General features: G+C 33.0%; 2 protein-coding genes across 10 annotated transcripts; one reads left to right on the forward strand and one right to left on the reverse strand.

Moving 5' to 3' along the window:
* The first annotated feature begins 67 nt into the window (after positions 1 to 67).
* On the forward strand, positions 68 to 1,890 carry LOC148622827 (uncharacterized). Its single transcript, XM_088573059.1, has one exon. The coding sequence runs from the start codon at positions 172 to 174 to the stop codon at positions 1,849 to 1,851; it is 1,680 nt and encodes a 559-aa protein (XP_088429185.1). The 5' UTR covers positions 68 to 171; the 3' UTR covers positions 1,852 to 1,890.
* Positions 1,891 to 2,369: 479 nt separating this feature from the next.
* LOC148622828 (double-stranded RNA-specific adenosine deaminase-like) lies at positions 2,370 to 21,434 on the reverse strand. 9 transcript variants are annotated; one of them, XM_088573055.1, is made up of 16 exons: positions 21,306 to 21,434; positions 20,593 to 20,632; positions 19,835 to 19,908; positions 15,819 to 15,925; positions 15,432 to 15,585; positions 15,006 to 15,109; positions 14,593 to 14,737; positions 13,688 to 13,818; positions 12,704 to 12,842; positions 12,351 to 12,528; positions 8,222 to 8,315; positions 4,773 to 4,934; positions 4,504 to 4,568; positions 3,920 to 4,075; positions 3,401 to 3,641; positions 2,370 to 3,225 (listed from the first exon to the last, which is right to left on the reverse strand). In XM_088573055.1, exons 2-16 carry the CDS (start codon positions 20,612 to 20,614, stop codon positions 2,967 to 2,969), a joined length of 2,031 nt encoding a protein of 676 aa, XP_088429181.1. In that variant the 5' UTR covers positions 20,615 to 20,632; positions 21,306 to 21,434; the 3' UTR covers positions 2,370 to 2,966. The 9 variants fall into 9 exon arrangements, with proteins under 9 accessions (XP_088429181.1, XP_088429180.1, XP_088429179.1 ...); XM_088573054.1 differs by having other exon boundaries at positions 4,477 to 4,568; positions 20,593 to 20,648; positions 21,306 to 21,397; XM_088573053.1 differs by having other exon boundaries at positions 2,697 to 3,225; positions 4,477 to 4,568.
* Between the last annotated feature and the right edge of the window lie 1,365 nt (positions 21,435 to 22,799).

Raw genomic sequence — 22,799 nt, forward strand, 5'->3', positions numbered from 1 at the left:
CATATCCTTTGATATATGGCTAAATATAAGGACATTCGGAAATCATGTGCGAAACAATATCAAATTCGTACCAAAGCAGGAAGAATTCAGAAACTACAATAAACATATGATTTTTATCACGTACTCGAAGTACATGTTGTGAAAAAGAATTAAACTCGGGAACATTTAATAATGGAGAACACACATGTACCATGTGGGCCATGTACATTTAAGAACATAAGAAGAAAAAGCGTTGTATGGTGTCCAGCTTGCGGAGAAGGACTTTGTGATGCCTGTCTTCACCACCATAGAGCTTCTGCAGCCTCAAGAAAGCACAACGTTGTTGTCAAAGATTTACACAGAGTTCCATCAGTTTTATTCTCTCTTAGACAGACGTGTGTTCAACACGGACTAACATATGATTTGTATTGCGACGAACATGAAGTGCCGTTATGTAGCAAGTGTATGGGGGAACATAAGAAATGTCTAAGAATTCTACCGATTAATTATGTATCAAGAAATTCTAAATTTTCCACAAAGATTTGGGATATCGAGAACGGCATTGCACATATTCTAGGCAATATAGAAGAGATTACGAAGAAGAAAGGGGACAATTTAGAATCAATAAAGGATGAGAAGGCAAACATTGAACAGGAAATATCAAACTTACGCAGGAAAATTAACGAATATCTAGATGATTTGCAAAGTCGAGTGATGAATGACATTTCAACAATATATTCAAAAGTTTCCCATGATACTAAAACATTTATGAATAGGATTGAAAGAAGAAAACAGAATATTCAAAATATTGCTGAAAATATAGCATGTATCCGAGAATATGCTTCAGATTTGCAGACATTCCTACTAACAAAGAAACTTGAGATAGATTTTTGTAGGGAACAAGCATGTTTCATCTCAGATTTATCAGATTCTGATCTTGAGGAAGTTGATATCCATGTTAACTTTAACTCCAATGTTTACTCCACCTTGGCTTCAGTTAAAAGTCTTGCTGAAATCGACGTTATTAGACACAAGTCCTCTTTGGCAAAAATGAAGCAAGAAATCGAAGATGAACGAGTTCCAGCTGACATACACCCGCTAGCAAATATTCGCTTGTTGAGCCGAATTTCAATCGTATCACCACGGGACACGAAAACGAAATTTCTCAGAAACTGTGTCGTATTGGATAACAAAGAAATAATCTTCACAGATGATTCAGAGAACAAAAGGTTGATTTGGTTCCACGCAGACGGTAGCCATAAAAAAAATATAGAAATGAGATCAGAGCCGTATGATATCGTAAATAACGACACCAGCAAGGTAGCCGTCACTGTTCCGAGAGAAAAGGCAATTTTCTTGTTCGACTTGACGAGAAATAAAATAACCGGAAGAGTTTTGACCAAAAACTACTGTTATGGATTGTGTTTCTATGACAACAAGTTCATTGTTTCTGTGTTGGAGCAAGGTATTCAGACACTTGACATGTACGGCAAAGTTTTGCGAACGGTACCAGTTAATGTAGAGAAAATCTGCAACATTCACACAAATTTTGACCGCTTATTTTTCACAGAATATGATACACATACTGTCATGTGTTGTGACATGTACGGAAATTGTATCTGGAAATTCCGAAACAAAGGGTTTGCGGGACCTTTGTCGCTCAGTACAGACAAAGTCGGAAATGTATACGCTATTGGATACGACACAGACAATTTGATAGTCATATCACCTGATGGAAAGTCTCATATGGTATTGTTAGAAGAGAAAGACAAAATGTTTGGACCTACGGCTTTATTTTTACACAAAAATAGGCAGCTTTTAGTTTGTAATAAGTTTGACGGACACGCCGTTTTGTATGATTTGGTTACATAAGGCTCAGCCTTATGATAAGTAAAGTTATTTGTCATATTATGTTTGTAGTCTGTTTTCATCAATGTATGCAAGGCTGGCTCGAAATAAGCATGATTTGTAAATACAGTTATCGCTTGTTAAATCGATACTGATTCAGAGAACTCGTCCTTACCATCCATTAGAACGAATTTATTATAATATTTGAAGACTTCCTCTTTTAAATATGTAATGAACAGTCGGTCGTAGTTCTTTACTGGATCTAGTATACGAAGTAATAGTAATGTTATTCCAGGCAGTATTGATAATGGATTTGTACAGTGTTTCTCTTTAATATCTTTACTCTGGCGATGATTTCCCTAGAAAAATAATTAATCCTAAGATCCTGTTTTTTTTAGCTGAACAAATTATATTGCTGAGTAACCTCCAAAAACCAACGCCTAAATAATAGAACGAACCCGAGTCCATATAAAAAAGAACGGATATGGTGAAAGAAAAACACCAGCGTATAACCTAAATACTTCAGAGATCACCAAAAGGTCTTTAATAATTGTAAACACACCTTTAATTAAGCTCTGGTAACTTAACAATTACACTTCTTCAAAATCAAAGTAAAAAGTAATATAACGACAGAAACACACATTAATGACATCTCCTGACTGTGGACATCAAATTCTGAAGTGGAGTTAAACTAGTTTTATTAGGCCTTAGCTACCCCTTCAATGTAATAAAGTAAAAAAAGTGAAATGAAACAACAAACATGCAAACCATTAAATTCATTCAATAATACATCCGATTCTTTCAATGGAATACCTCAACACAAATGAGATATCCTCTAAAAGAACGTTCGCAGTTACTGAAAGCTAGCCTAGAACATATTAAGTATATATTTGGTATTTAGTATTAAAAAGCATGTATACAAATATACGCAATGATCAATCCGATAAAACATTCTGTGAGCAGTAAACGTAACAAACAATCTATTTAATGCTACAATTACAAACACCTTATACAGTATTAGTATTTCAATACACAACTTTAATTCAGCATATATCAAAATGTATAAAATATTCAAGGTCATGGCAAATGACAGTATTCGAAATGCAGATCTTGGATAAATCATGAGTGTTTAAAGACAATCAAATCAGCTCGAATGAATCCATATTAATTTGCTTCTTCCAAGCGCCTAAGCCTTTGCTCTTGAAATGTTGGTAAAGTTCCTCTTTATTCTTTTGGTATTCTGTGGAACATTGCTTTAACTCATAGTAAGAGCTATCCTTAGTTTGCCGACAATACAGTACATCATAGCACTGACCTGGAATATGATGTTTTTTGTATAGTCTGAACATCTCACTCTTGCAGAGTCTTGAAAGCTCTTCACGTGTACAAGTCTCTTTTCTGAAATAATAATAAAAAAAGACAAAGAACAATAGTGTGACTTATCAAGTCGACATCACTGCAATCAACTGCCAAAATATAAGTATTGAAAAATTGATTTAATCAAAACAGCCTTCACAGTACTATAAAATGTCGGGTACAATAAAACGAAAAGTTTTTTTGTATAGAGACTTACTGTAAATAAGATTCTCTACTGATTTTGCCCGTTCTCCCGTTCGTGATTTCGACTACTCCATCAGCGACATTCCAGTTTACACTGATTGGCTTAGATTTACCAAGGTCAGGTTCTTTATGTATGTTTGAGAATCCTATATCAGGATGGTTAACATGGAGACTGCTGCCCCCTATTTGTGGTATTTGGCTCTCGACCCGACAACATAACGCTCTTGACAAGTGGGTAAAATCATAAACATCACCTTGAAAACAAATAAGATGTCAATCACATTACAATTTTAAAAAACGAAGAAGGAAATTAATTTGAAGTAAAACAGACTGTCACACTGACAAGGAGACTCTTAAATACTTTAAAGTTTGTTTGTGGACATGAAAAGTGCAAAATGTTGTAATTGTCTCTGAGAAAACATTATTTTTTTAGATACAGTAAATTGTTTAACACTATATTATGAATTACATTTATAATTTAGTTCTTTTTAAATATATGACTTGTCGTAATTTAATTCATTTACTACCGTACCTAAAACAATGGAAGACAAATACATTGGCAAGGAGATTATCTTGGACAACAGAGCACCTTGGATTCCTAAAACATTCCATTTACAGATTTTGTCGCTACATGACATTTTATGAAATCTGCCGGCAGGTAAATCTGTAACGGGTATAGCTCCTTCACCTTCAGATCAAACATGTATTTGATTATTCAGATGTTATAGATTTTAAAAGACATATTCCTTTTTTATTGTTATTCCTTATCAGCTTATTTTTTTTTAATATTTGATTGGAATCTAGTATATTGCTTATTTCTCGGTAAGTGTAACCTTGCCCTTTTTTGTTCTCTATGTGCGTGTCCCAAAACACGAACCAGTAGTTCAGTGATTGTCGTTGTTTTTTTTATGTTCATTGTCATTTGTTTTACATTTTATTCTAAAGATTAAGTCGATTTTTGTCTTTTATATATAATTTCACATCATTTTGGGACCTTTGACAGGTTTGCTTTATGGTATGAGTTTTGCGATCATCGGAGATCAATCAAACCACATCTCCTATTTTTATATTGTTTTGTTCATTACATACCTCTTGCTATCTTTGCTCTCAACAAACCTTGCTTTTTATCAGACTGTACGGGTTTATGTCTTGTTCCTGTGTCTAAGCTGGGCATCTTTTGGCTAACCCCCCAAAAACCAAGTTATATACCAAGTATAAGTATTAATAATATTACAGTTTTTTTAAGTAAAAGAAATGCTTTTTTTCGAAAGTTCAAACTTAATCTTTGATCAACCAGGAAGCCATATCTGAATTAAATAATATTTACGATGGATAACATTAGCGAAACATTGATACAAATAACGAGTCTTGAAGCTAAAGTTTACCTTAGAGTAAAGATGCTGCCGTCACCGCATGGTGCTTTTGAAATAAATAGGTGAAATCTGACGTCATCGGCTACTGATATATTTCCATCGTTATTTTGCCTTAGAATTCCATGTTTACTCTTCAGTGTCGCACGTAGGGTCTCAATTTCCTTATAAAGAACCCTGAAGTAATATTTTTGTGGAAATTTTCATCGAAAGTTAACGAGATTCAGGGGTGTTAAGTTCATGAAAATAAAAACAAAACCATCATCAGTTTATGGAGCATGCGCACAAACGACTTAAGTAAAAGCGAGAAGACCATGATTAAAACGAGGAATTTTATACTGATAATCCGGGAACGAAGTCTAGACCAATAAAAAAAACACTATAAATAACACAAATCAACTAAAAGCATACACACAGTAACTAAGGAATTAATGAACGTGGTAGACCCCAGTAAAACAGGGAGTATTGACAGGTGCATGTGAAGAGGTAGCATTCTATGATGCACAAAAATAGCTTTTATGTTTATTAAAAGTAAACCATTGAAAACATAAGTTTTAGATTTCAAAATAGTTATTTTAAATTAAAGTTCCAAATAAGTTTTAGAATGCAATATTTGGGCAAATACTAGCATATGTTGTCCATGGATTTTTTTTTTGCATTTAGCTGTAACAATAGAAATACTTTTTAGGATATTAGGTTCTCATGCAACACATTTTAGAGTTGGTAAGTTCTAATTATAAGTTGCGATAAGGTTGCGTCACAAATAATTAGCTCTTTGGCCCTGAAATAAACAAGTATGGCGATAGGACATTAAAGAATTAAAGGATTTATTCCTTATACATACATTTATGATAAGCCTTAACATCTTCTAAATCAGTTTAGATAAAGGTGTGAAGGTAAGGCAAGAAGAATGTTGAAAATGTTAAGTCGACTAATGGTCAAAAAAGGGCGTTATCCAAAGAGAATTAATTAACAAGTATGACTGGTCAAATTGCAGCTCTGGAGGTCTGCACGTGATCGTCCGAAACATGATCGAAGTCAAATCACTTGCGCTCCAGAGATCTAACAATAAAGTATACTGCAACTTAGACCATCTTTATGTTATTTATTTAAGTTAAGTTTGTTTAGAAAATAACATGCATTCTTTCTGCAAGTACGTAGACTTTAAATTAATAAGTATTTTTGGTTTGCAATGCAGTGTTTTAGCAAAGTAATATCTTTAAATTTAACAGTATAAACATTAAAAAGTTGTAAATAAGTTTAATGTAGTTAATGCAGTTAAAAAAATAATATTAAATTAAGTTGCAGTCAATAACATTTCTGAGTTCAAATGCAGTTATTTGAATTGCTAGTAAAATATGACAGGAATTCTGACCATGGTCTGTCCCAGACTTGAATCATATTTGCTACATATTAAAGGGAGATAGTAATTGCGGCAAAATTGTATAAATAAATTTATAGCAACATTTATGCCATAATGCAGATTTTACTTAATTTGATAACTATAGGCAGCTACTTAGCACTTGAACTCAGATATGTGAAGGTATGTTTTGCTAAAACAGAGGAATATAGCATTACTTAAGAAATGAAAAATTATATTACAAGAAGAAAATGAGTTTATAACATAAAATGAAGAAGTCTCGGAGGTATTCAATGACTTTTTTGTAAATGTTGCCAAAGAAATAGGTAAAGATTATAAATTTGCTAGGAGTAACCACCCAAGCCTTCAGAAGATTGAAGAAAAGGACTTTAAACAGAATAACTTTGAATTTGTTCCAGCAAATGAATCTTTTGTATCAAAGGTCACTGACAAATTTAATGTGAAGAAAGCAACAGGAGTTGATAAAATATCAGTTAAACTCATGAAATATGGCAAACCATCCTTAGTGCCAACAATAACTAAACTAGTTAACCATTCAGTAGAAACTAAAAAACTTGAAAAAATACAGGAAAGAGCTCTAAGATTTGTTTATGAAGACTATATTTCAACATATGAAGACCTTTTAATCAAGGCAAAAAAGCCAACAATGTATATAAAAAGAACAAGAACAATGAAAATAGAAATATTTAGAATACTTAATAATTTACCACCTCCTGTCTTATCAAATCTTATTGAAAAGAAAGACCACAAGTATAATTTTAGATACACAAATTTATTGCAGATTCCAAGTGTGAACACTAATAGCTATAGAAAGAGGTTTTTCAGGTATGCTGCACTTGCTCTTTGGAATTCACTTCCGGAATCTTTCAGGCAGATTTCAAATTTTAATCAGTTCAAAAGTCAATTATCTTTCTGGAATGGCAAAGAATGTACTTGTCATGTTTGCAAAAAATTTAGACTAAAATTTTCTTACTGATGCAGCATACCAAATACACATATTAGGTTTTTTTAATTTTAGTTCAGTTTTATTATTTTTGATTTCTTTGCTTTAGTTGCACGATAGCTTTATTCCTTATTTGCTCATTATTTTATTCTTTGGCCAGTAGTAGTAGTATTTTTTAGTGTTTGTATGCTTCAACTGCATGTATTCTCGTATTATATTACTGACTGATATAATTGTGTGTTTTTATGTTTGTCTAAATGTCTCCTGTGTGTATAAGAGAGTAATCAAGGGAACCAAGGCTACATCGGCAATCAAAAGAACGCAATGCAGGACAAAGACCAGACATGGAAAACAGACATTCACAACAAAGAACACAAAGTAATCAAAATCATACATACAAAGCAACAAAAGTAAATGAGCAACTCGGACTCCACTAAAAACTGGGAGCATGGACCAGGTGCACCGGTAGGGTAAGCGTCCTATGTACGTCTTGTTTTACTTACCTGCACGATTATGTATGACTGTAAGTATTACGTTTGTCGGTTCAAAAACTCATAAGAGCTTATGTTTGTTGTTTTTATGTCTTGCCGACTTTAAATAAAGGCTTGTCTATGTCTATGAAATGATATGATTTCCATGTCAGGTATGTAATAAGTTTGTCTTTTGATATGTGTTTTGCAAATTAAGTTTTAAAATAAATTGGGAAAATAAAAGGATAAAGTTGTTATTAGGAGCAAGCTTAATTAATCAAGCGTTTGATATAAGCTTTTATTGTTAATCAATATAGATTTTTAATTGTTTAATGGTGGTGTCGACCTGAGACTGAGTACCTTAAGTCCTGTATATTTTATTTTAATATATGATGAATATGCTGTTGATATTTATAACTATTGTATGACTTGTGCTCCAGAGATCTAACAATATAGAATACTGCAACTTAGACCATCTTTATATTATTTAGTAATCACCCAGAAAGCAAAGCAGTACCAATTACAATTACAAAGGTCAACAATACAGAAAAAGCTAGTTCCCCTCCACCCGACTCCCCTCCAAAAAAACCCCGCTGTAACAATTTTCTCCGTTTATCTTGGAAAATCCCGTTGGTTTCATACGATGTAAAATCTGGGATATTATAATTACCTCTGAAACCCTCTCCTAGCTATGATTTCAGCATGAGAATCTATAACACTCTGACCATTCCCTGATAGTGAATCTTCATCAACAAAAACATTTCCTGTGAGTTAAAAGTAAGATTTAGTCGAAGTAATTGAATTAAATGACATCGGAATACTGAAAGTAGATAAATTTAACAAGTTGTTGTCAATTATAATTGGCTTTTCATTCCAATTCTTGGACAACTTGCATTAATCAATAATACTTTATATCAAATTTTTATATGCTGAGTTCCTTGTCTATTAGTTTCTTTTTTTGTAGTTTTAAACTGATAAATATTATACTTTAGAATGAACTCTCTGATCGTTTAAACCATCGGATTGTTTCTGTTACTTAATATATTTTGTAAAATAACTACCATATAGCGGGAAATGTTCGCGAAGTTTTAGGAATCGTTAAAATAAAAGCTCGCCAAATTTGTTCAGATATTTTATATATAATATATATATTTCGTTAAATCTGAAGACGCAAAAATAAGGAGCGCGAAAATTTAAAACCCCTATTCTTAGTGCTATTCGCGAAATTTGGCACCCACGACAATTACCTGCTATAAGATAATACTGTATTGAAAATGGTTAACTTTCATAAATGCCGGGTTTAATATTTACCGAGTTACCGTTTAAAGTGAATCTTATAATAATGTCAAAGAACAGTTTGAACAGTTTGAGTTATAAACTACTTCACAGTTCCGGTTTCATGTAAATAAATAAAAACATTTATTAACCAGTTGTGAAAAATGTGTATACATTTAACCGTTTGATACTTAACCAAAAGATCCAATTACACATACTAAGGCCTAATCAAATTATACCTCTCTTTCCTGTTACCTCTCCCACTCATGCCTTGACCTCCCCGGTTGACTTATTTTCAAGTTAACAAAGAACAAAAAGTACCAACAATCGACCCGACATTTTACAGATGGGAGTCAATTTCCGGTTTCCACAAAGTCCAGGTGTTTTTCAAGATGTTTTTTTGGAGTTATTTTCTTTGAATTTTGGGAAAAAATAATGTAAAATTCCGAAATGCCGACCCATTTTTTCTAACTTTATTTGACCTTACTGGAGTACGGACAAACAGATTAAATAAAAAAGGAACAAATACGAAAAAGCAGGGCCTTGCTTAACATGAATAAACGACAACACCTCCTTAAAATAAAAAAAAAAATTCAGACCCGATACGTCCACGCTGTATCGCAAATTTTACCATATCCGTTCTTTTTCTAGCGCTCTAATGGACGTCTTTTGCTTTCGTTTTTCAACTACAAAATCTGATTATGTCAGTTTTGACTTATTCTAAACTACTTGAACGGCATACATCTTCGTATATTTTTGTAAGTAAGAAGCGGAAGTTCTTGCATTATTTTAAGATATATAAATACATTCAGAAATATTTTCTCTTTTTTTTCACAGCTGGTTTATGAAGGCGTCATAGAATGTACTTTTTCATATTGGCCCGTATTATTTCATTACCATTAGCTAATCCGTTTTGGGCCTAAGAAATTTGTATTGGACATTAAAACTTAAAACTTTAAAATTCATTCAAAATCGTTTCACAATTAAATTTGGTTTTCGCGCCATATTTTTAGAGAAAACCCTTGCGCCTAATCTCAACTGAAATTCGTAAAACCTACGATAAATAAAAGTAAAAAAATCACAGTCATGAAGGAAAATAACTACCAATCAGTTGTTGTATAATTGTTTTGTCTGTTTATATGTTTTATTAAAAGTAATTTTTTAAAAACAAATCGTCAGTTACCATTTTGAGCAACACCTAGGAAGGAATTACGCGTTATCGTGAATATTAGTCTAAACGGATGGAGGCACAAACTGGCTGCGCGGCGTTCCCACTGTTAATAATAATAAAAAGAACGCCCATAATACCGGTTCTATCTTTTGCATATACCCTTACTATTTCTGGTAAAAATGATAAATTTTAACAACTCTGTCTTGTCGATCGAGTGCTTGCTTACCTGATTTACATACTTAAAATATTTTTCTGTAACCATTTGATATAATAATAATAAAAAATAAAATCACTTTTTTGTATGCCAAACATCAGGCATAGGAATTAAATAGATGGTGTCATTATATTTTGTTCATTTAAGATAATACTTGATGGTCAAAATCTTATCAATGTTAGAAACATTGATTGCACCTGACCGATGACGGTAGTACAACAATCTTAAATATGTCAAATTGTCAAGTCATACACGAGTTTTGTCCTAAAACGCGGATTTTTATTGATATCTTATTGCTTAAAACATCACTATGATATGAACAAGACAATGTACAAACAATATTAGCTCAAATGATTTAAATGCAATGACTGATTCAATAACTACATTATTAATTTTTCTAAATCTAATCTCAATCAACGCACTGAGTTTTCTATAACTTCATTCAGTTAATTTTCTTTCAATTTATACTCTTGAATATCAATGGACTTATTTGCTACATCTTTAGAAGGGTCATCTACACGAATTGTAGCACACGAACGTGTTAAAATGTTGGATAGTCATTTTGAGAGTCTTTCGTATTACGAGCTTATAACTTTTCACAGCATAATCGTCACCCGATTTAAACTGAGGGGTGACTTTGGCACTTTTTTTCAAGCGTTTTCAACACGATTTTTTCTAATTGAAATATTAACAAATAGATGTGTATAACCAGAATCTGATGTAACTTGACACATATGTCTTTGCTGCACATATTTCAGATATTCCTTTTCAACAAAAATGTTCACACGTTTTCTGATTATCAAAAAGTATATAGCCCCGTGCAGGTCCGGGTGTTAAAAGAATAGGCCTGCAGCAGCGCTAAGCTTGTCGTAAAAAGCGACTAAATAGTGCTCAGAACCCTTGCCGGGGGCTAGGGCGTTCTGCCCACAGAGGAACTGGGTTGTGTGCCCCAGGTGGTGGAATGGGGTAACCCTGGTGTGTTACATGCTGGGGTTGTCAGGCTATAATACGGAAAACCTGACCGCAAACCATAGTGGTGCACCGTGTTGGGAAAGATGCCACGTTCCTCGCACGTTACAGAACCCTACTGTGGTATTTTCCCGGAGTAGGAACCATAGGGCTCCGCCACAGGAGGCTAATTGCCCGACCCTACCCACCTCTCCCAATTTCCAGTGGCAATCAAAATTTGTCGACCCCATTATCCTTGTGTCCCATCCCTTTTTTCATTTCATCATTTCATGTTCATTTTATCATCCATTTCATGTTCATCGTCTGAAAATAGCTGAAATAGCTGCTTGGACGTTAAACCCTAATAAACAAACAAACAAACAAAAAGTATATAAGTTGTTCAATCTCTAGCAATGAATTATCAAACGTAACCCAAATATTGACCAATACAACAAACAACTATTGTAAAAACTGTTAGCTATCTCATTATGTTCGGGAACAGTATGATTATTTAATTATAAATATGAAGTGCATAAGTTATTAGATTTTTATGAAATAAATTGCTTAAGGCGAGAATAACTGGTTTAACAAAAGTCTCTCTTTACCAGGCATTTTCCTTTTCTGAAGATATTTTAATCATATTTTTCTTTTTTAATGTAATCATTTAATTTAAATTATGCACTTCTTTTAAATTATATTTCATTTGAATGAAACAAAAGTAATCAAGGAAACCAAGATTCTAGCAGAAATCAAAAGAATGTAATCCAGGGACAAAGACCAGACATACACAACAAAGAACATAAAGTAACTAAAATAATACTTACAAAGTAACAAAAGCAAATGAGCAACTCGGACTCCATTAACGTGGACCAGGTTCATTGGTAGGGTAAGCGTCCTCTGCGTTTATAGAAACGCCCGCCGAGTTGCTCATAACAAGACAGGTCCGGGGTAGACGAAAGAGGAAAGGAAAACATTGACAAGTTGAACAAATCAGTTTTCATGGTACCGGTGGATACACCGTAACGATCCACGAGTTCATGATGACGACCATGAACTTCTGTAGTGATGTTTTCAATCTTGTAGCAACATAACTCTGTTCCAGAAGCCTAATTGTAAGACGTCTAGCGCTATACAAAAAGTCTTCTCGCATAACGTTTGAGTTGTGATATGAAAAAAGTATAGACACTTTACCTGATCCGAGACTTAGAACAGTTTTAACACCAGTAAGTACATTCTCCAAAATGATAGCTGCCACCACAGACTCTTTATCTATTGTCACAATGACATTATGTGTAACGGCTTCAAATGTCTTGTGAGTTATCATTGCTAGTTCGTCATAGACAGATAGAGCGTTGTATCTTGGGTGATTCTGTTAATTGAAAACATTGTTACAGAAAACTATTTTCCATGATGTTATATTCCACAAGCATAAAGTCAATACGAAAGTGGAACCAAGAACGTATCTATATCCCCACAATCAAAGGATTTACATAAGAAATTACGGTTAACCTATTATTTGTTATGTGGAATGACACATTACTTACAAAATTAGGATAGTTTTCCCCCTTTTCATTCAAGATCTTTTGAATAGCCTTTTCTGCAGCATTAATTTCCGCTTTCTGTAGACTTTTACCGGAACCAGACGCCATCACACGTTCGTCAATAATGAGCTTTACAACAAAGCTGAAATAGCATGAACAAGTATGTGGGTTTAACCCACCATTTCCATCAGAAATGCCCGCAGCAAGTCAGGACATTTGTGATGTTTCTAACTTGAAGGTATTGCCGTTTCCTATATGAACTTCGTGTTTGATTTTTTCTTTAGACGATTGCCTAGAGTTTGAGTATTGTGTTTTATTACAAACCTGACCTACATGAAAATGTTTATTTAAAAAATGGAATATATATATATATATATATATATATATATATATATATATATATGTATATAGAATGCCTTTTTTCGTGCAAATACCTACTTTGCGCAAGAAGTAATAGAGTTTGATTAGAGATGTCTGTTTTCTGAGTATTTTGTTACGTCGTTACTATTTCCGGTTTTAGGATAAAGACTTTAAACGGTTCTGACATCAAATGAGACATTTAGAAGCTGTTATTTAAAAAAAAACCTAAATACACGAGAAAAATGGATTTTGATTCAATGAGACATTATCCTGTCAATTTCAAAACGCATCATACTTATTGTGACATTACATTAAAAGAGTGTCTTTGCATATGAACTAACAAGTCTATTCTGATAACCATGACAACATCTAAACTATATTGTGAAAGTACTATTGTTCGTGGGGTACGAATTTTCGTTGGTAGGCCAAACCACGAAATTTGGTTACCAACGAAAAGGAAAACCCCAGCAATGTATAAACTGAAAACCTCAAAACCACGAACTTGTTTTTCTGTCTTTATCCACGTAAATTGGTATCCACGAATTACAGTACTTTCACAGTACATATCAAGTCATTTCATGTTTGGTAAAATTCCTAATAACTGTAACGAGTGTCTTTTCCCGATACCTTAGATTATTATCAGGTCCTTGTTTCAAGACCTCCTTATATTTCATGTTTTTTCTTCTAGACTGGACCCAGTCGTTCAGGATAGACTTGGCATCTCTGAACACTTTTCTGCTGCTTTCAGTTGGAGGATCCTATAAAAAATCAGAAGCACGGTCGTTAGGGTCAAATTTTATAAGGATGTACTTTTAAATAGAAGGACACAAGTTGACATGTAGCGTGTATATTCGTCCATATGTTTCTGTTCTGGTAATTTACTAAAATTTTAGCTTACTCACTTAAATACTTATTGGCACAGGTTTGTTAAAAAGATGACTTACCCCGGACAATAATACGCAACCAGCTGTTACACTTTTTATGTGATAAAATGACGTCACAAACTTTAAAGTGTCGTTTCTATGCAACGGTCATAAGTATTTTGCATGTGTATTTTTTATTCGTACATATGGGCCATATGCTTCAACAAATTAAATATATTGTTGTCTTGATACAATTGGCTTTATAGTCGGATATTGAATTTGTTGAAGCATGGGGCAAATATCCCATGCAAAGAAAAATGCAATTTTTTTTCCCACAAATTGACAGAACTTATACTCTCTGGGTATATTTTGCATTAAGATTTCCAATTTATGCTTGGATGAATTGCAAAAACAAAAACATTATTTTGTTACCAAAGTTGCCAATATTGTTTTTTTTTAGCGCCGAATTTGATGTAAAACGGGTATACCACTTCATAAAAAAGAGTGCATAAATTTATTTAGACGAAATAAGGTAAAAAAAACCCCGCTTGCTGAGATGTTAAATCATATATTTTCTACCTGCTGGTGAAATTAATTGATACTTATTTAAGCGCAAAATCTCATGCTGTAGTTAAAATTATTTTCGAATAATAAAATCTTGATATTTACATGAAATGTAAAACTGTTCAAATCTATATCACCATTTTCAATTTTACTGAGAAAGAGACATGCAGCAGATTGTTCAGCATCAGTTTTACTGCGTCCTGTGCCATTTGCTACTGTTTCATAATTTATTAGTAAACCAACAGTAAATCTGGAATAAAACCTGATGAGAATGTGGCATAACACTATGAACAGAAAGTAGCGATGATTTCTTTTTATACATTATGAAATACTTTTCAGTAAAAATCATCTAGCAATTACCTTTCTACTGTACAAAACTTACATTTTAAACTGTCAAAATATATTGTATTTCTTTAGAAAGAACAAAATATGTTTGTCATAAGTTGTCTCAATTGACCATATTTATTACCTACAGTAGTTGGTTAAAAACTAAAATACACTCTTTGCCTCAAACTTACGTAGGTGCGTGATCTGGCCCTTCCTTGTTGAGAAGTTCGAAGCGGTGTCTTAATTGTCTCTTCTGTAGAATTTCGTTTAACTGTGACTTTTGATCCTTTACAAGCTACAAATTTTGTTTTCATTGTGACTTGTCTTTATAACATTAGACAGACTAGCATATAAGAACATTTATTCATCGTTTACATCTTTAATCATCGAAACAGTTTTATATACAGTACCAAATCTTATTACATTTTAATATGTGTTGTTGCGAATTTTTAGGACAATGGCGGTCTTCAAATGATATGGTTAAGTTATATCTTGCAAATTTGCATTTTTTTTTCTTACAAGGCGATACAAGTAAATTCATAAAAAATAATATAGGTAAACATCGTCACACATAAGCATGTTTAAACTGAACACATTGCACGTAAAAAAAAACATACCGAAGAAGTTCCCGATTGACACCAAGGCATATGTCTCACATTGATCCCCAGCTTTCTTAATGCCAAATATGCTGCTTGTTGTTCAGCATCTTTTTTTCTGTGACTAGATCCTTCGCCATACTGAATTCCGTCGATATAAACACGGATTGTATGTCTACAAAGTTCATTTGAAAAATTCATCGATTAGATTATTGGTAGAATTTTAAACAGTTCATTTTCTTCTGCTAAAATGCACCATCATACTAATTTTGGTAATTGATATGCCAGTTGTAAGAATGGTCTCAACATGATTGTACTCTAAAATGAACTGAACAAGAACACATATATAATCAAGCCACGTTTCTATACAATACTATATATAATAAATTCAATTTCAAGCATATTTACTGTTTTTCGTGATCCGGTCCATCTTCACTGAATTCGTATTTAACATATTTTCCATTCTTCTGCCTCCATTCATTCAGAACACCTTTTGCATTTGCGTTATTCAATTGCTGTGATAATAATAGCATGGTAAAATCTTTATTTGATTGATATTTATGTATTCATCATTCTCCATGTGTCAAAAAACCTCTTTTATATCAACATCAGCAGCACTGTTGTGATACATTTATTTTACAAGAAAAGGTTTAGATGATTTTTAAAATTTTTTTTTATTATTCTCTGTTTATTTTTAGGATTGATTATAACGTTAATTTTAAAAAAATACTGGAAATAATTTACTGTGTGAAAGAGTATTGAAACTGACCATAATATGGTATCATAAATACATCATAATTAAGCTTTTGCCAATTTACCCTCAATTCAAGATAATTGTCATTAGAACCTATGATTTTTAAACTATTTATACTTCTTTTCCCATACTCAGTAAAACCACGATTCAAAAACATTATACATCGTTGTTACTCCAAAGACGGTTCACCTAGATACAGATATGTAGTACTTGGTAGAGACTCCTCATACTTTTTAATAAAACGATTCCAAATCATCTTCAAATTGTACCGAAGATATTTTCAGAATGCTGGAAATTTTGATCAACAATATATTTGTCCAGTGTTGTTGACGCGTTTTCACTCGAAACAAATTGTGTTTTTTTATTGCTGATCTGATCGGAAAGAAAGAACATCATTTAATCAGGTCTCTTTTTTTATCAGTTCCCGCTATGTAGATGACGTATCGTAAGACTATCCTAGTTTTGGGGACTGTATATCGGATCAATCACGAAGAACTTGATATAAATGATTTTTCAGACAGTGTGAAGTCAGCCTCATATCTTGACATACACTGACCAAACTAAACGACAAACCCGATGACTTTTCATTCCGTATAGCCGACTTTCCTTTCATTTGTGGCAAAATCCTTTCAGCTGCGTATGGAAGTTTTAAATCACAACGCATACGCTATGCCAGAGCCGCCCGTAACAACGCAGATTTCTAACAATTCGGCTGCTGAAATGGGGTTGTGTTGCTCCAAGATTGAAGTCATCACTACAGAAGTTTTATGGTGGTCATCATGATCTCGTTACTGTGTACCTATCTGCTCCATGAGATCCGATTTTTTTTCAAAGTTTCATAGTTTTCCTTCCCACTTTCGTCTACACCAGACTTAACTTTTTATGAGCAACTTGGCGAGTATTTCTAGAAAAGCAGGCAGAGGATTCTTACCATACCGTTGAACTAGGTACATGCTTCAAATTTTTAGTGGGGTCCGAGTTATTTACTTTTGTTGTTTTGTACATATTATTTTGGTTATTTTATGTATTTTGTTGTGTTTGTCTGTTTTCTCTGTCTGGTCTTTGTTCCTAGATTGTTTTCTTTTGATTCCCGCTAGAATATTGGTTCCCTTGATTACTGATTTACAGCATAAACATCTAGTTTCCATAAAATACAAAAAGTACAGTTCATATACTATTGCGAATTTTGATATGCTGTAGGCGTGTTTCAAGGAGTAACCTCTTATCAGTAGCATTAATATCAAATACGGGGGAAGATACAAATTGTTAAACGCCCCGTGCAGGTCCGGGTGTTAAAAGAATAGGCCTGCAGCAGCGCTAAGCTTGTCGTATAAGGCGACTAAATAGTACTCAGAAACCTAGCCGGGGGCTAGGCGCTCTGCCCACAGAGCAACTGGGATGTGTGCCCCAGGTGGTGGAATGGGGTACCCCTGGCGTGTTGCATGCTGGGGTTGTCAGGCTATAATACGGAAAACCTGACCGCAAACCATAGTAGTGCACCGTGTTGGGAAAGATGCCACGTTCCTCGCACGTTAAAGAACCCTGCTGTGGTATTCGATAGGAGTAGGAACCTTTGCGCTCCGCCACAGGAGGCTAAATTGCCCTACCTTACCCATCCCCCCTTTTCCAGTGGCAATCAAAATTTGTCGACCCTATTATCCTTGTGACCCATCCTTTTTTTTTTCATTTCATGTCCATTTTATCATCCATTTCATGTTCATCGTCTGAATATAGCTGAAATATTGCTGCTCGGACGTTAAACCCCATCAAACAAACAAACAAACAAACAAACAAATTGTTAAACAGAAATAAAATTGATGTTGTTGAATAGTTTGACACTTATATTTTCTGTTTCATTCTAAATTGCTGAAAGATTTAAAAAAAAGATACATGCATTAGGACATTAGAGTATATTCAGATGTTAAAAAATACGGGCATTTGAGTGCATAAAGGTATGTTTTGTAAAGTTAGCTACAGACATGCTTGGATGAAAGTATATTAAAACATGATTTTGAATTCTAATTCATTGAATATTTTTTTCAAAACCCTAATTAAATATCATTCCATTAACGTTTTGATGGTGACAATTATTTTACATGCAAAAAAAAAAACAAACAAAACAAACTGTTGAACTGTAGTAGTTTAATGGCATTAAAACTCATTTCTTTCATATTCATTTTCACTTAAGTTATATCGTAAAAAAACATGTTTCCTGTCGACAACAGTACATTTTCACATTTAGCAGATGATGCCTTTTGAAAAACAAATAACGTAGTGTCAAATTATGATTATTAAATAAGTATATAATACTTTTAGGAAATCATATGTCTATTTCCGTATTTAAATTGTATCAGTCCATAAAATGCTATAGAGACCGGCTGGAAATTATATTGGACCGGTAGGCGTAACTTATTTTCATTGAATATAGGAGAGTTCGCCTATCTCATTAGTGATGTCATATTCACTAATTTGCATATCATTAAGTGTCAAATTGGTTGACAAATAAACAACTAAATAAACAATTGACAATTTCGTGATTAGAATCCCAGTTTTCACAACTTTATTACTTTGTTATTTTATATCCAATTTTGGTTCTGTTTAATGTTTTATTTAGATAAAATAATTCGCATTATGTATGTTAATTTATAACTCTTTTACTTGAAAAATAAATTTGTAGTGATATTTATATATATATTTATATAAAATTATAATTAAGATCTTATGCACATATAGTCTAATTACTGAATATTTATTTTAACAATTTTATTGGCAATGTTGAGAACCAAAAGTATTTTTCAATTGTCTTTAAAAATGAAAAAGTCATGATGATTTAATGTTGATGCCCCATGCCACTCAATGGATTTTTTGACAACCAAAACCAAATCGCAGGTAAGTGAATACATCACGAAGAACTCTCCTAAATATTTCTGTTTCGCTCGGAATTTTGAAAATTTTTGACAGTGTCAGTGTACATGTATTTGCAAAATTTGCAATGGCACAGCTAAAAAAGACAAAATTGGCTTGCATAATTCAGAAAAATGATATCTTCAGCATCACACAGTACAGTTGAGTACCTGTTTGAATGAGCTTGTTAACAGGAAAAGTATGATATAGCAAATAGTTAATTGTACGGAGCTGCGCTTCGGTTCATTTTTTTTTCGGGACGACATACCAGTCCATATAATGCCATATGACCCTCCGTAACTATTTGCTAAATATTTCTCAAAAGGTTAAACAGAACGGACATTTTTATGCAAAGTCAGGAAATGTTTTTTTTCTTTTAAGTGCCGAGAAGATGACCATTTACCGCTCTTCATATCGATAATTTTTTCGACTGAGCAATCTAGTTTTTCTTTAACGGCATTGGGAAAATAGATACGTTATAGACATCAACACAACCATGTCTATTTCTGTTCAGCATTTAAGAAAAGTATATGATATAATTATCATAATTTACGAAGATATTGCTTTTATTCCCATAGAAATATGATATTTTCCAAACTGCATAATCTCTTAAAAGTAAATGGTCATTAGATCACAATTCAACTTCATAAAAAGTTTTTTTTTCGATATGAACACGATGAAAACAAAATTTAAATGTTTTATCTTAAGATTCAAATTATATTAAATGAACCACCGAACTACTTTGCATGTATATATTAAATCTTACATTCAGTAATCGAGGTTGTTTGTCAACAGGAACCCCGTCGTTATCGTCAGTATCGTCTCTACTCCTCTTTACACCTTATGAAGAAGAAATATGCATTTAAAAATATATAAAGTGGGGGTAGCTTTTATGCTTACCTATGACAAGGAAGATTGTATAATTCAAATTATATTAATACTAGGTAACTACCTTATTTACAGCTTTTATTAGTCTAAAATTTCTTCAGTGTTAATACTGGTTTCAACTTTGCAAAACAGAATTTAAAAAGTAACAAATCTTAATATTACAATTTATCCAAAAAAATTCTTCATTGTATTGTTTTTATAAAGTAATATAATACGTACATAGCACGGAAGTTAAATATTTCCAGATAAACCAACCCTCGCAAAGAAATAAGTAGAACATGCTTAGCTTGGAATCATAAAAAAAATGATGGCAATGTGAAATAGTTGGTTGCTCATTGGTTGTCTGCTGAAATCTCTTTATGATTAAATTGGTCTCAATGACATGCTTAAATAGTGTTGTAATGCAATGTAACCTAAGGACAAAATATTTGAAAAGAAAGGAAAGGAACAACTACATTGTGCTTTATGTTGAACGCACATCATGTTAAATACAATCATTAAAACATTAAGGAAACAATTTTCTGTCTTATTTTCCAAATTTTAATGATTTATTCATTGAAAGCTGAGTGTTACTTCTTTCCGCATTTAATTGTCAGTAACTAAATTGGACTGAATTTTGAGCAAAAGTATAATCACCTGAGGTACCGGATCTTTTCATTTCAGAATGTGAAAGTGACTGAAAAAGGAAAGAACTATACACATATTAAACAAACTTATGCAACTAAATCCTTGAAAAATGTAAAGTATTTAAAAATGTTTATTTACAAACCGTAATCAGCGTTTGTATCTATTTTACCTGTTCACACATACCACGACAACTACTTTTGTTATACGAGCTTAGTATGCCGTATGTCCGTATTTTAAAATACACATATCATATGGTGTGAAATGCTGGTTGTATAAATATTGTTCCTGGTTGTGTCTTGGCAAATGATTTCCCCTTGTCTTGTCCTAACCACAGTGCTTGAAAATTAACTAAATCGTGGTATCATAAGTACTGTTTCGCGCAAAATAAAGATCAGACATTGATTGTATAAGATTCTCTTTATATGTGTTAGATGTACAAATGAGAATTGTATCAGCCAGTAGTCAGTAGTAACATTGAAATAGAAGTCATTTTCATAATTTCCTCTAATGTTCTTTTATTATCCTCGCAGTAAAAACAGAAAATTCAAATGATTTTACATAGATATTTTTTGCAATATGCAGACGACTCAACAATATGTGGTCGCCTCTCTCCGAAGTGATGCATAAAAGTCAGATTAAAAAAAGAAAAGCCTCAGCGAATTTTTATCTGGAATACAATATGTCCAAATTAGATTTAGAATCATTATGTTCTATATACTTACTCCCAATTCTATAGTTGCTTCAACAGTATTCTACTGAAACTGTATTTACTTTCACTTTCGTTTTTGTATTTGTGATTTTTGGCAAGGAGAAGATAACTTTGATGATATTATATGTGCGTGTTTATTGATATCGGGATTCATATTCTGTATGATAAGACATACGATATATCATATTCACTATCTAAAAACCATTTGCGATTTTCGATAGAAATGGCGCTTGTTTAAAGGAATTTTAAAACTTTGATATTGATTAAAATTGGATGGAGTTTAAAATGTTTTAAACTGTATAGCATAATCCTTACAATTGTGAACTGTGCATATTTTAATTTTTAGTTAAGCATAAAGATTTTTAAAAAATCGCTCAATTTTTATGTATTTAATCTGCCTTATCATCCATAAGTCCAAAAATAATCAAAATATTTTTCTCGATCCAAGAGTCAAGGTAATAGTAAGAGCGCTGAAATTGGTACTTCAAAATAGAAGAGGCAACTACATGATTTCTTAGGTTTACCTTCACCTCAACCACTTGCTATACAGTGTGTGGAATCAAATGGATGTGCAATTTAATAAATCTTGTTCTTTATATAACAGCATAAGCACATTTGTTTTTTCCACTTTTCAATGTACTATCAACACATATCAACAATATATATATAGCATAACTGGCCGAGTGGTCTTGGGCGCTGGACTTTGTGCAGGCGGTGTTGCCACAGATGTCACAGCAGTACGGGTTCGAGTCCCGCGGAGGGAACAACCAAACATTTGCATCGCTGTTGCCATAGATGTCACAGCAGTACGGGTTCGAGTCCCGCGGAGGAAACGACCAAAAATTTGCATCGCAAATTTGACAGTTCTAACATCGTTGGGAATTTTTCGGACCTTTCTATATGTATGATTATATATCTTCACTGTATCAATTTGATCCGATGGAGCAGTGCAGCAAATAGAGTCGTCACATTCTGAGACATATATATATATATATTGCACAGTCCTTTAATTTTAGATTTCGTAATTACGTTAATGTCTTATCACTTTTAGCAGTACTAACACTACCGACAATATTAAGTCTGTCTCTTATGTTGACATTCTTCTCAAAACTGACACAATAGAAAACTTTTCACTTAAACTCGCTGACTGGCAAATGCTTTGAGTTCCCTATTTTCAACTGTCCTTTCATATGTAGAAACATTCCAGATGTTCCAGTGTACGGTTTTTTTTTAGCAATTGCATCACTTTGATTTTCTACATAGGCAGCAACGGTTAACGAAAAAGCTTCTGATAGAAGGATATCTAGTTACTCTAATAGTCCCACGGTTGCTACCATAATCTAACTGACCGATGTGGCATGTCCATTACATTATGAATACCTTGTTCGTTTTTGTGTCAGAACCTTTTACTTCTTTTTTGTGGTTGCGATTTGATTTTCGTTCATTTTGTTCTTTGATTCCCGGCATCTGATGTACAACTTCAGCATGGCTTCTTTTTGTCTTAAAA

This window comes from Perna viridis, chromosome 3 (assembly GCF_037379345.1).
Source record: "Perna viridis isolate PV_CMFRI_1.1 ecotype Kerala chromosome 3, ASM3737934v1, whole genome shotgun sequence".
Lineage (NCBI taxonomy): Eukaryota > Metazoa > Mollusca > Bivalvia > Mytilida > Mytilidae > Perna > Perna viridis.

Excerpts from the sequence above, each read along its gene's own strand:
- LOC148622827 (XM_088573059.1), top strand. The coding sequence starts at position 172 with ATGGAGAACACACATGTACCATGTGGGCCATGTACATTTAAGAACATA.
- LOC148622828 (XM_088573058.1), bottom strand. The coding sequence starts at position 20,236 with ATGTTCTACTTATTTCTTTGCGAGGGTTGGTTTATCTGGAAATATTTA. Across the intron at positions 12,843-13,687 it reads GGACCTGATAATAATCTAAG|CTTTGTTGTAAAGCTCATTA; the intron begins GTATCGGGAAAA and ends ATGCTATTTCAG. Across the intron at positions 3,642-3,919 it reads TTTGTCTTCCATTGTTTTAG|GTGATGTTTATGATTTTACC; the intron begins GTACGGTAGTAA and ends TTTGTTTTCAAG.